This window comes from Camelus bactrianus, chromosome 6 (genome assembly GCF_048773025.1).
Source record: "Camelus bactrianus isolate YW-2024 breed Bactrian camel chromosome 6, ASM4877302v1, whole genome shotgun sequence".
Taxonomy (NCBI): domain Eukaryota; kingdom Metazoa; phylum Chordata; class Mammalia; order Artiodactyla; family Camelidae; genus Camelus; species Camelus bactrianus.
In genome coordinates, this window is record NC_133544.1 from 63,044,949 (window position 1) to 63,057,266 (window position 12,318).

Below are 12,318 nucleotides of genomic sequence, written 5' to 3' on the forward strand. Positions count from 1 at the left end.
AGAATTCGGCTGAGAGATGGAAGAGGGTTAGGAAAGTTCCTTCATGGAAGAGGCAGGCTCCTCCAAGAAAGGTCAGTCGAGGCCACAGGGGTGAGCACTGCCCCTCCCCGAGCTCTCCACCTCTGGCACCCTGGGGATGCCAGTTTCGATCTTTGTGGTTTACATCCAACCTCCTGGCAGGAACTGCAGATTTAGTCAACAACACTCAAATCTTGAAAAAATAAGCCAGCGTGGTGGAGGGGATTTGGAGAAAGATAGTAGAGAGAGGAACGTCAGAAGTAAGCGAGGCAGGGCAGAAGGGAGCGGAAGACCGGATCCAGGGCAGGCTAGGGAGAGATGCCTGGGAGATGTTGCTGACGCTGCTCCTGGGGGCTGCCATAAGCAGACATCTAAGTACTGAGACACAGAAGTCCGTGAGCCTTCTCAGGCCCCCTTTCTCCCTACATCCCCCAGACTTCCGCTCGTCCTCCCTCACCCTCCCTGGCTCCCGTGATCCTCAACCCCTCCGAATGCAAACCTGACATATCAGAGATCCTGTATCAGAGGGAGCTTGGGATCCTGAGGCAGGCGGCGTGAGGGGAGATCCTGAGCTGGGCGCACCGAGTGGCTGCTCAGTGGCTCCAGGTTGTCCTAGCTGGTGAAGAGGGGAGCAGAAGGGCTGGGGAGTGCTGAGGGGCAGAGCCGGCTAGGGGAGGAAGACCACACAGAAAAGGAACTGGAATTCTAGGACGTTGAGGTGAACGTGACCTCTTGTTAAGTCCTGACAATGCAAGGACCCCTGCTTCTGGGTTGACACCTGCATAGCACTGCCATGACCCAGACGCTCCAAACTAACCACAGGTGAGTTCATGTCACTGAGAGTGTATACAATACCTCTTCAGGGGGACCCAGAAATGTCTCCAGCTCACCTACAGTATTCATTCTTACCAGGTGCAGCCTCTTGAACTCAGAGTAACCAAGGAGAGAGTTGCTTGGGGACAAAGGTGAGAACAACTATTCGGATTTGGGGATCTGAAGCTCTCTAACCCGCCCAGACCGCTCCAACACAACTAGCATCAGAATTACTTAATGTGATTCCTGACAATGCAGATCCCTGAGCCCCCTCTCCCCCTGGCAGTTTATTAACTCAGAGACTGCTGGGGCAGGGGAGGACAAGACTCCCTGTTCTAACCAGCTGCCTCAATGATACTAATCAGGCTGAAGACTGAGACTTTCTGCCTCTCACTCCTACCCTAGTACCTAGTTTCCTGTCCTCTCTCCCTGCCCAGCTGCTAAGCTAGATGCTACAGTCACTCCCTGCCAGGTGCCTGATGCCCATTTCCATGGTTATGCCTTGTGGCAGAGTGGGGACCCCCACAACTGATCCAGTCGGATGGGCCTAGGATCCAAAACACTGAGTTTCTTCTGTACATGCAGGTTACCCACACTCCCAAGTGCTGACAGATCAAGTTCAGATCAAATCCCTTTTCCCTGCTCTGTTTCTCAATCTTAAATGTCATGAGAAAGGGTAGGGAGCATACAAGCAGTTTTTATGACATTGTGCTTATTTGGGGTAACATGGGGAATGCTGAATGAACTTAGGGTGGAGGCTGAAAAACTCCCAAGCTATCCCTTGGTACCACCCCTACTGAGTTCCCTGGGCCTCCAATTGCAGGATGATGCCTTCAGTGTTACCCCGCCCCTCTCCTTTCCACCCCCACCTGTCCTGGCCCATCCACTGCCCTCTGTCATTGCCTACCCTGCCTGCTGCCAGCTGGACTTGGAAGGCAGGCCTCTTGCTGGTCTACTGTGCCCAGCATCTCACCAGCCCCAGCCTCTGCCATAGTGACATCGTCATGGTGACTATGGCATAACGAATAGAAAGCAGCAAACAGATTAGGGGAGGGAGGGCAGGCCATTCAGCTTCAGTGAAGTGGGAGAAACTACTCAGGGTGGGACAGAAGGTGCTTCAAGCTCTAAAAGCTGATTGGCAGAGGGGCTGGAGAGTGGGGACTCCGTCTTGCTGCAGTACCCTCACTCTGCAGTCCGTTGTCCTCAGGCCACACTCCGTGAATGGCTCCAAGCCCTGGGTTTCTCTGGGCAGCTCTTCAAGGAGTGGAGGGATTGTCCCTCAGGAACCAGTGGTAAAAGGGGTAACGCGGGCATGGTCTTCCCACAGTGTCAGCCAGGGGGAATCACCGCAATCTCATCATCTCACAGTTCCCCCTCACCCTTCTGAAGTTTTCCTCTCCTCCTATGCCTTCTCCCCTTTCTGTACTCAGAGAGAACTGTTCTGTGAGGCAACAAGTGACATGGCAAGATGAGTGGGGACAGCTGCTTCTCACCACCCCAGCTGTTAGCCATAGCCTGGCCAAACACTTGGGAGTGCACCCGGCACTCCCTTGGAAGAAGAGGTGAGGATGAGGACACCTTGGAATGATGGAAGGAAGAGGGAGCCATCAGGTGGCAATCAGTCACCTCTTCCAGCAGGGCCCTTTGTCTTCATACTGGGAGACCTGGCTTCTCCAGGGTTCCATAATGCCTGCTACCTTCAGTGGTGCCCAGTGCACAGGGCTTGACCCAATCACTCTTGCTGCCCTCACAGACTCAGGCTGGTACCTAGTCAACCACAGTGCTGCAGAGGAGCTGTTGTGGGGCCGGGGTGAGAAATAAGGGAGAATTGCAGACTCATAGCTGCATCAGCTCGGGGGAAGTGAGAGAGGATGAAGGGATTCTGTGCTATAAAGTATAATTGAAGCTGTAAGCATAACTGGCCCTGAGAGGTTTGGGGCCTTCATTTGTTCTGAAGGGTCTTTTTCTTCCTGTCTCTCAAGCAGGGTCTGGCCTGGAATTTGACCACCTGTGGGACTGGCACCTCAGACATCCTCTGTACTGGCAGGTGTGTGTGCTGAGGGGTTGGCTGCACAGCTGTCAGTGATCCTAGTGTCACTCTACCGTCCCTCCCACACAGCGGACCGGGCTGCCACTACTGGCACCGGGACAAGGGACACTGCTCCTCAGACCCCATGCCGGAAGGCTGCTGTGTGTACAAGCCCTTGGCCAGTGGGGTGGGTAGACTAGAGATTGGGGAATGGAACCCAGTGGGCCAAGAGAAGTCAACATCTAAGACCAACACCCTTCTACCTTCTGCCCCGCCCTTCAGAGTGAATGCTGGAAGGAAAATGGAATCCCACGTGGGGCGGAGAATCCCCATGGGGAAATCTACCATTTCCAGAGTCGGTGCTTCCTTGCCAACCTCACTTCACAGCTGCTCCCTGAGGACAAGACCAGGCATCCCTCTCGGATCCCACATCTCAAGGAAGCAGAGCTCACTGGCAGCTGCTACTTACATCAATGCACAGAGAGGGGAGCACACAAGGGGCAGGTGGAGGGATCGCCCTGGGTCCCATGCCTTCCAGGAAAGGCTATTCAGGTGGGTTATCAGAAGTGGAATATCTGTAGCATACTGGCAAAAGGTTTGGAAGTGCTGTTATGGTAGTACTATCCAAGGTATTTTGATGTTCATTCATTTTTAATTATCATTGAAGTATAATTGATTTACAATATTATATGTTTCACGTGTACAGTATTTTTATATATTCCATTTAAAGTTCTTATAAACTATTGGCTATATTCCTCATGCTGTACAATATATCCTTGTAGCTTATTTATTGATGTTTATTCATTTTTTACTCAGTACCCCACTGAATCCATGGCTCTAGAATGTACATTTTTCCTCAGAAGGAGAGCTTGAGCAAGTAACTGAAGCTATAACTGTACCCTGCTACACATCTCCTTGCAGATACCTGGGTACCATGGTCTTCTCCCAGGGTCGGCTGCGTCAGACTAATAAAGGTGCTGATGCTATGACTTACTCACCTGTGAGTCTTTCAACCCAAGACCTGTTATTCCAGCTGTCTTTAGGATTGGCTGGGCCCCCAGGCCACTCTGGGGAAGGCAGAGCGAGAACTGACTGCAGCAGCACTACAGGCGCTGGTGAGCAGAGGAAGCCCTGGCAGGTAAGGATTTGTGCAGTGGGCCAAGGGGAATGCTTAACCCTCTGAGGCCTTTTCATTCATCCCACTCGCAGGGATACTCTTCCAAGGACTGTATCTCCATTAAGAGATCCAAATGTCCACTTAAGTGCTCTTTCCACAGCCCTTTGATTGTCACTAGTCTGGTGTTCCTGTGGGTGTGTGTCTTTGGCTGCCAAGGGCACTCAGCTGGTATGCTGCACAGGGCCCTGACCCCAACTCTCCAGAAGAAAAGTTCTAGAACTGTATTATAGAGGAGTCACCTTTACCACCAAATACAGCAGGTAAGATAATATTTCAAGTTTTCTTTCAAACTCCCAGGTCCACATATTCTAAATTACATTGATTAAGCACTCATTCATATGCATACTGTCCTGTACAGGGTTAATATTTCAGAAAACAAGGATTCTCGACTAACACCTGGGGCCTAACACTGTGAGATACCTCTTCAACAATAATGGAGTTCCCCCATCTTAGGATATAGGGATCCTTGCTCCCTTTTCTTAAGCACTACCCAGGCAGCATGCCTAGCTACCTAAACACCATAGCCTAACTGTTCCCCTAAGCCACTTCCCTCACTACCAAGTTAGGTCTCCTTCCAACAATTTAAGATGCTAGAAATCTTGGATCGTGGTTTTATTCCTACTTCCTGATTTCCTGTTTAGCTTACTGTTTGGATGATTCTTCATGAGCTCTATGTATTAAAATAAAGGTAGGGCCCTTCACCTCCTGAGCCTTGGCATTATTCCAGGCCAAATACTCTATGACCTGGGTTTTTGGTTACCTTGAACCATAATCCCTCCATGGCCCATCTAAGTCTGCTGCTGGGGCTCTGCCGTATGTTGCTTATCCTGATGGGTGCCCTAGGAACTGTGGCCTATCAGAAACAAGCTACTCTTCAGGTGGGACCATCTGGCTCTTACCATTACCAGAGCTCCAAAGCACAAGAAGGGGCCCACCTGAAGGAATAAAAGAGGTGTGATACTACCGAGAGCATGACATCAGAAATCATCTTAGGAGAAACTAGATGAAAAGTCGATCTATTGTCTACACTTAAGTCCTACTTTTCTCAGAATGCCTCTTTCTCTGTATATCAATGATACACTAGCTTTACAATGAAAGAAAAGGGAGAGACTTTTGGTTCTGAAAATTCATTCTTTATTTTGATAGAAAAAAATAGACCCTTGAACCTGTAAAAAGTGTCACTTGTTTTCACATTGTTGTAAAGCAAACTTACAGAATAGGAACATCTGCTACCAGTTCCAAGGATGTCACATATGCTTTAGAAAAGTCATTGCTATTTGAATTCAAACAAACATCAGCATGGAGGAAGGAGTAACTAATTAACTCCCTCCTGATTTTTTCCATAATTTTACTAAATCATCACTAGGAAAGCTAGCAGTTGGGATGTCACATAATTATGCCAAAATCTGGCAAAGGTGATGAAACCAGCCATCTGAATCCAGCTAAATTATAAAAACATGGCCTTTTATTGCCCTTCTCTCTTGTTTCTAGAGTAGGAAGGCTCCACTTTATATGCCCATGGGCCAGCAGTAGGCTTGAGTTATAATGTGTAGGTTCCTTTTGGTTATAGTTGCAAAAGAAGCCTTTAAATTCTTGAAAGTTTGACATCTGTTGAAAAGAAGTAAGCTAGGAGGCAGACTGCTGATCTGGATTTGCTCAGATGGAAAACATTTACACTAGGAATCCAGTTGATATGCTGTTCCCATTGAAATCATCGGGCCCGTACTGCGCAGCGAGTTTAGCCAGCTAATCAGGATCCCATCCCCAGACATTTAAGTGATACATTTGAAGTTCTCACAGTAGAGTTGTGGCCTTGGCTCCATCAGCTATGGTTTTTGTCTTTGATTTTCATGTCTATCAGTCTTTACCAGCTGTAGCAGCCACTGCTTGGTAAAACTTTGCCACGAAGTCTGGCTCGCTGACCTCCAACTGCCTGACAAATTCATTGCGCTCCTGTTCAGCCCAACCTCGAAACCACTGATCCCAAAGACGCAGCTGGCACTCAAAGATACACGGTGGTCGGTTTGCTCCAGATACACTAAGCTGCTCCAGACCTTCCAGCAGTGGCTGTAATTTTCCTGGCACTGCCTTGGCTACCAGGTCCTGTAGAAAACGTTCACGCTGGGGACCTGACCAGCTGGCAAACCAGTGAAGAATACACTTCATCTCCTGGGAAGTGATGTAAGACATTGGGGGAGGGGAAGAGTCAGAAATATTGTCTGGTACTGAGGGTAAGGGAGAAGGGAAGGATAGCGGCATCGAAGAGGAAGATGATTCCAGTGGCATCCTGAAACATGAAAGCGCTGTTACATACTTTCTACATAGAGCAACCAAAATATAGCTTCCCAATAACAAGGAATCTTATCACAGTCAGCATCTACAAAGAAAATTACTTCTCACCAATTCAGTGTACAGAAAAACAACAGGGTCCTTTACTTAGATTATTAGTCAACTACCTTAGAGAAGGCACCCAAGAATAACTTCGTATTTACCAACTTTCCTCTCTCTTTTTCAAACCCATTACCCTCCCCAACCACTGCTTTCTTCCATCATTCTTATAACCTAAAAATAACCAAAACATTTCTTGTTCATTATTTCCCACCTAATTCTATGTTTCAGGTTGAGCAAAGGAAAAAAACAACAAAAAGTAAGATTAATACTGGTCCAATACATCTTCCCTAAAATGAAAAAAAGGTACACATTTTTTAATTCAGCCAAGTAGCTGGTTAGGGCCTAGATGCTGATCACTGCAGCGCTATCAACAATGGGGAGGAAAAAAGGAAAGAAAAACATCATTTATGATGAAAGAGGCTTCTCTGCAATATGCAGTCTCTGAAATATGCCAAGAACTTCCTAACTCCAATGTTTTCTTATATTCCCTATAAAGCACCAGGAAAAATTAAAGAGCACAGTGAGGGCACCTTGCCCCAAATAACACAGTAAGAAAAACAGGAGAAACATCCAAGTGTTTATTCAAAACTGAAAAAATAGTCTAGTTGGTTTGGTGGCTTAGGGATCTAACAGGTGTTATACTGAGGTAGATGTGTGACGACTCACGTCTGAATAATTTTCCTTCACGTTTAAAAGAATACCTACTGACGCTTGGCCACTGATTCGCATCACTAATGCAACTGGAAAGTCAACCAACTTGAATAGTTCTCAAACAGCACAGTATGAGTCTCTAACAACGAAAACATTAACCTACTTGTATACGGCCTGTTTTACTGTTTTACTGTTTGTGTTCCTTCTGCTTTAAGTTGGACTATTTGTAGTGACAAAAAAAAAAAGGATTCCCCAAAGCAATGAGAAGCAGTTCAATACCAAAACAGTCCAGGGAGATTGTCTTTTTCACAGTGGCCCTACAAGAAGCAATTCTTCCTAAAGGAATTTTATTCTCTTATTCGGGGAAAGGGAGAACTTTTCCCGAGCGTTGCTACATGGCTTCGAGAGCAAACTCAAGTTCAACGATCATGAATTAGTTCACAGTCTGGGTCCAAAGACCTCGTGCTGTCACTTGCCCACTTCGGAGGCCATAGAGGTCCACAGGCATTCCGAGGTCCCAAAGAGCAACGTAGCCTTAGATGGGAGTGGCGGAGATTCAGAGGGTGGGAGGTGGCAGCTGTTTCCGTAGGGGAGCGGGAGGCTCCCTACTAAGGGTAGCCGGCAAAAACATAGTCTGACCCGGCCCAAGGAGGGACTTCTACCCCGCTTACCTCCTCTTTCCTCTCACAGAGCACCCGGAGACCGTCACAAGAGTACTTATACTCCAACTACCGCCGCCGCTTCCACGTTTCCTGAAAACCTTGAGGAGGGCCAGCCGGGCAGCCCACGCACTTCCGGTCCCGGACCAGCCCCAAACACCCAAGCACCCCAGCGCCTCAGCCTCAGGTCCGGAGATGGCCGAATAACTCCGATTACGGTTATGCCGGAGTCGAGGGCTTCCGAATAGATTCGATTCAAAGACTCGGTAAGACGAAGATAACCGAGCTCTGAAAGCAGCATGAGGGAGGGGGACCGGCTGGGAGGATGGAAAGAACCGATTGGTGCCGACGTGGAGACGGAAATGCCCGAGCAGTTCCGGAGGAACCCGGGGAGTTCTGAGTGGTAATCGAGGGGTTGACTATGGCAGTGGGCGGGATCAGCTCGGTACGTTCGAAGGGCGTTGGCGGAAATTACCGAAGATGCCCGAAGCCGTCGGGACGGACCCGAGTACCTCACGCAAGATGGCGGAGCTGGAGGAGGTGACTCTGGACGGGAAGCCTCTTCAGGCGCTCCGGGTGACCGACCTGAAGGCCGCACTGGAGCAGCGAGGCCTAGCCAAGAGCGGGCAGAAGAGTGCCCTGGTCAAGCGGCTCAAAGGGGTGAGGAGACGGCGTTGCTGGTGTGTCGGAGGGGAGTAGACCCGGTAGAGCCGAGTCTCTGCCGCGGCGCAGGCGCAGTGTCCGGGCTCGGCGCGAGCTCGCTCAGGCCGCCAGCGCGAGCCTCCGGATCCGCGCGCACGGTGGTTGGCGAGGCTCGCGCTGGAATAGAGATAGCGCCGGTTCCCGCCTTAACGGCAGCGGCGCGAGCCCAAAATGGGAGGGTGCGCGCTACTCTCCTGGAGTGTCTTAAGCTCCTTCCTCCTTCCCCCACCCCCTCCTTGTTTGTGTCTGTGGTGTCGGCGCATGCGCTGCAGAAGGAGTTAAATCCCACTACAACCACCGGCGTTGCTGGCCTGAGGGGGGCGAGTTGGGCTGGGTCGGAGTTCGGGGTATAGTTGGGCGGAGAGGTTGATGTGGTTGGTATCGATATCCGAAAGAATAGAACTGGGGTGGGGTAAAAATGTCTGCTTGATTAGATCAGAAGGTGAGATGAAGAGAAACCTTGATTTGAAGGGGCTTGGTTAGGTAGGGGTGTATAATTTACAGAGCATCCAAAAGCAATTTGGGTGGATAAGAGTTTGGTGAATATTGATAAGAGAAGCGAGGCAGACTACTATATGTTGGGGGTTTTGAATCGGTTTGAGTAGATTAGGGTGGGATTGTCAAGAGGTAGGTAGATGGATTGGTGTGTATAGGTTTGATGTAAACGGAGGGAAGGTGAGGATTTCTTGATTTTGAATAGGGTTAATTAGGGTATGTTGCGAGTAGTACAGATTCGGGCTAGGTTGGCTCAAGGGTTAACTTGGCAGACCGTTTCTTATACTGAAGCTGACAGTTTCTTTTGTGTGTGTGTGTGTGTGTATTGGATCAGACAACAGTTTATAGAGCCTGTGGTCATTTTGTTCTGTAGCCTCCTCTTTGAAATTTTTATAAATTTGGTACATCTAAGTGCCACTCTTTTGGAAACGATACAGATTCACTCAGGTAGACCTAGTCCTTGATAACTCACCAAATAGTTCAGTCATGCCAAAACCATGTTGGTTTCATGTATTTGAACCTAATGGAGTATTTGAAGTGAAGGGCCAGATTTAGAAGGGACACTAGTCAGAAATGCAGAAGATAATAGGGATTGTAAGTACTGGTTTTGTCACTGTCGCTGATTTTATTGCATAGCCATGTCACTAATTTTCCCGATGTGTCTGCATTTTACATCTGTACATTTGGGAGCAGTAACCATGGCTACCTTTAAGGGTCTTCTGAAGATGAATGAGAATGCTATTAGTAAAGGGCTTTTAGGTCCCTGGAAAAGGAGTACAGTTTAAGTGTGTATGGTTAATCATTGCATTTGGTGAAGAGATTGGGGGAGGGGTGGGGTGGGTTTTTTTCCACCACCCCCTGGTTTCTGACTTTTGCCCTTCTCTATACCAGGCTCTAATGCTAGAAAATTTACAGAAACACTCAACACCCCATGCTGCATTCCAGCCAAACTCTCAGGTAAGAAAACAGGTTCATTAGATGGCGTGGGCTCTTTGGATGCATAGAGACTGGTATGAAATAGTGTTGTGTATTTGATGCTTAATTTCTCACTAATATTTTCCTAAGTTCCCTGGGTTGGAAATATTTTCATACTAGGACAATTGAATTCTAATAAAGAATTCAAGACAGGGAAGGTATAGCTCAGTGGTAGAGTACATGTTCAGCATGCATGAGGTTGTGGGTTCAAGCCCCAGTACCTCCATTACAGATAGGTAAATACCTAATTACCTCCCCCCACAAAAAATAAATACGTACATACGTACATACATTTTAAAAAGAAGAATTCACGGATCAGAGGAGCTGTTAGTTAATTTCTGGTAGTTGAAATGATGTGTGCAGAAAGTTGTGGTTCTGATTAAGTGGAGTGCAAGGGTCTGAAGTTGTCTATTTGCCATTGATTTGGGAAAAGTAGTTGATGGCTTTGAGTGTAGATATGAAGTAGACAGTCAACAGGGCAGTGTAGGAAAGTACTTGCTGATCAAGAAGAATTCTTGTGTTGACATAGATTTTCTAAGAATTCAGTTCTTTGGAAATCATCCACCATTACTAGTTAGTACTAAATTATGCAGTTGCTCCTAAACATCATTAATTGCTCTGTTACTTAGGGCAAGAAACAACCTTTGGAGGCGTTGGTCTCCTCAGTTTCCCTGTGTAAGGTGAAAAAGGGTTGGACTAGATCCATAGTTTTATAACTGCTCTGCTGGGGTTTGTGGAGCTGCTTTTGGAGGCTTCCTAGAGAAAATACCTTCTCCCAAGTGAATAGGGGTTCACATTCCACTCTTAAACTAGATTAGATCTACTTCTGTCTGCTTCGTATATTGTTTCTGCATAAGATTTCTTTGGAAGAAATCATTCCCAGTTTAAAGAAAAACTAAAATTCTTACACTGCATGGTCTCTTAAGATTCTTTTTAGCGTTTAACATCCCCTCATTATAGTGTCATGCATTTAAAGGAAAAAATCCAGGTCTTTGTTAGTGCAATGGTGTGCAGCTCCAGTACTAGATGAAGTCCCAGGATACTGTGGAAAAACAAGAGAGCCTTCCTACTCCCTTGTTACTAGCTCATTAAGCTGAAAGTATCATAATCTAACTAGCTTACAGAGGTTTAGTTAAGTACTTTAACAAGCATGAGAAATTGCTTAAGTTAGTTTACAATTCTGTACCTTTTGCACATTACATTTTAGTCTTTGAAATTTTGCTTTTATTAATGTCGGATTTTTGCAACAAATGCATATATTCTTAATGCTTGCAATCCACACTTCATCAGTGTGCACTGAGTACCAAGAGACTCATCTGTATTTTAGGTGAAAATAAACATTTACCGTGCTTAGGAAAGATGCCTAATGATGTAGAAAGTATTTATTCAGATTTTTTTCTTTTTCTGAAATTCTAATAGGACTTGTTAAGCAAGAAGGTTCTCAGGGGGAGGACTTGTGAAGAGAAAGCTGAAGGGCAAAAGAGTGACATGGGAGTCTGTTGCAGGAAAAAAATGGGAAAAGGGATTAAGTTCCTAGATTTTAAATATTGTTACCAAAGAGTTATTCTCACCCAAAGAAAATAGAATTAGAACTCTGTCTAAATGCTGAATGGATGTCCCTTTTCTCAGTCTCTTGCTTTCATGCTTTTAAATCCTGTAGTTGAATTTTGGAGATGTTTGACAAACTGTTTCCTGGATAGGTGTGTCAACAAAAGATAAACTAGTATGAACTAGTATTTTTTCCCTTCAGTTTTTGATATTACTAAAAGGAAAATTTAGGTGATCTTTAGATAATTAAGATTATCTAAAACTCTAGGTTAAAAAGCATAATTTTATAGGCACTTTTATTTCTTTTTAAATTATTTGTGCATCACTTTTTGGTTGGGAACTGAATATTTAAAATAAAAAATTATGTGTGCATTTCCTCTTTTTGTCATCTTTCATGAATCATATTTTGGTCCTCATCCTAGGAGTAGTTTAGAAAAGGGTCCTCCAACATTTTCATTATCTTTCTTGAGTCCAAATATAAGGGGTAGACCTTTGCTCCATGGAATTTTCTTCTTGCATTTTCCTGGTTTGCTTTCCTAGACTGTCTTTTCCATGTCCTCCATACAGATTGGCGAGGAAATGAGCCAGAACAGTTTCATAAAGCAGTATCTGGAAAAGCAGCAGGAGCTGCTTAGGCAGCGTCTGGAACGTGAAGCTCGAGAAGCTGCAGAACTTGAAGGTAAGCCCAGACTGTCACTTCTTACAAGAAGTTCTTCATCCTTGTTCCTGCCACTGAGTAGATGGGCCTGTCTCAGTAGGCAGTTTCAGGAATAAGTCAGGCTGAGACTGCCACTTCTTTGCTTTGGTAGTTTATGGAGCCAAGTGAGTTACTATTTGCCTTTTGTCAGGGAAGAAGATAC

The 12,318-nt window shown here is 46.4% G+C and overlaps 3 protein-coding genes across 7 annotated transcripts in view; 2 read left to right on the forward strand and 1 right to left on the reverse strand.

Moving 5' to 3' along the window:
- The first annotated feature begins 347 nt into the window (after positions 1 to 347).
- Positions 348 to 4,995, forward strand: CIROP (ciliated left-right organizer metallopeptidase). The gene is given in 24 exon segments (XM_074366586.1): positions 348 to 592; positions 594 to 637; positions 759 to 788; positions 791 to 860; positions 953 to 983; positions 1,304 to 1,337; positions 1,340 to 1,436; positions 1,711 to 1,782; positions 1,784 to 1,838; positions 2,039 to 2,132; positions 2,264 to 2,368; positions 2,371 to 2,393; positions 2,467 to 2,641; positions 2,763 to 2,779; positions 2,817 to 2,878; positions 2,951 to 3,047; positions 3,143 to 3,412; positions 3,782 to 3,804; positions 3,806 to 3,925; positions 3,927 to 4,008; positions 4,124 to 4,249; positions 4,251 to 4,297; positions 4,765 to 4,937; positions 4,940 to 4,995. Coding segments are annotated over 24 exon segments (2,148 nt in total).
- A 153-nt stretch (positions 4,996 to 5,148) lies between these two features.
- On the reverse strand, positions 5,149 to 8,038 carry C6H14orf119 (chromosome 6 C14orf119 homolog). The gene is made up of 2 exons (XM_010954718.3): positions 7,751 to 8,038; positions 5,149 to 6,324 (listed from the first exon to the last, which is right to left on the reverse strand). Exon 2 carries the CDS (start codon positions 6,321 to 6,323, stop codon positions 5,895 to 5,897), a length of 429 nt encoding a protein of 142 aa, XP_010953020.1. The 5' UTR covers position 6,324; positions 7,751 to 8,038; the 3' UTR covers positions 5,149 to 5,894.
- A 132-nt stretch (positions 8,039 to 8,170) lies between these two features.
- The window catches only part of ACIN1 (apoptotic chromatin condensation inducer 1), a 29,991-nt gene continuing 25,843 nt past the window's right edge, over positions 8,171 to 12,318 (forward strand). For 2 of the 5 annotated variants that reach the window (XM_074365782.1, XM_074365781.1), the window contains exons 1-3: positions 8,179 to 8,398; positions 9,827 to 9,892; positions 12,026 to 12,137. In XM_074365782.1, coding sequence (XP_074221883.1) covers positions 8,219 to 8,398; positions 9,827 to 9,892; positions 12,026 to 12,137 — 358 coding nt within the window. In that variant the 5' untranslated portion in view covers positions 8,179 to 8,218. Of the gene's footprint in view, positions 8,399 to 9,826; positions 9,893 to 12,025; positions 12,138 to 12,318 lie in introns of all 5 variants that reach the window. The other 3 variants (XM_074365783.1, XM_074365784.1, XM_074365780.1) reach the window with 3 other exon arrangements.

Coding starts and splice junctions, on each gene's coding strand:
- C6H14orf119 (XM_010954718.3), bottom strand. CDS start 6,323: ATGCCACTGGAATCATCTTCCTCTTCGATGCCGCTATCCTTCCCTTCT.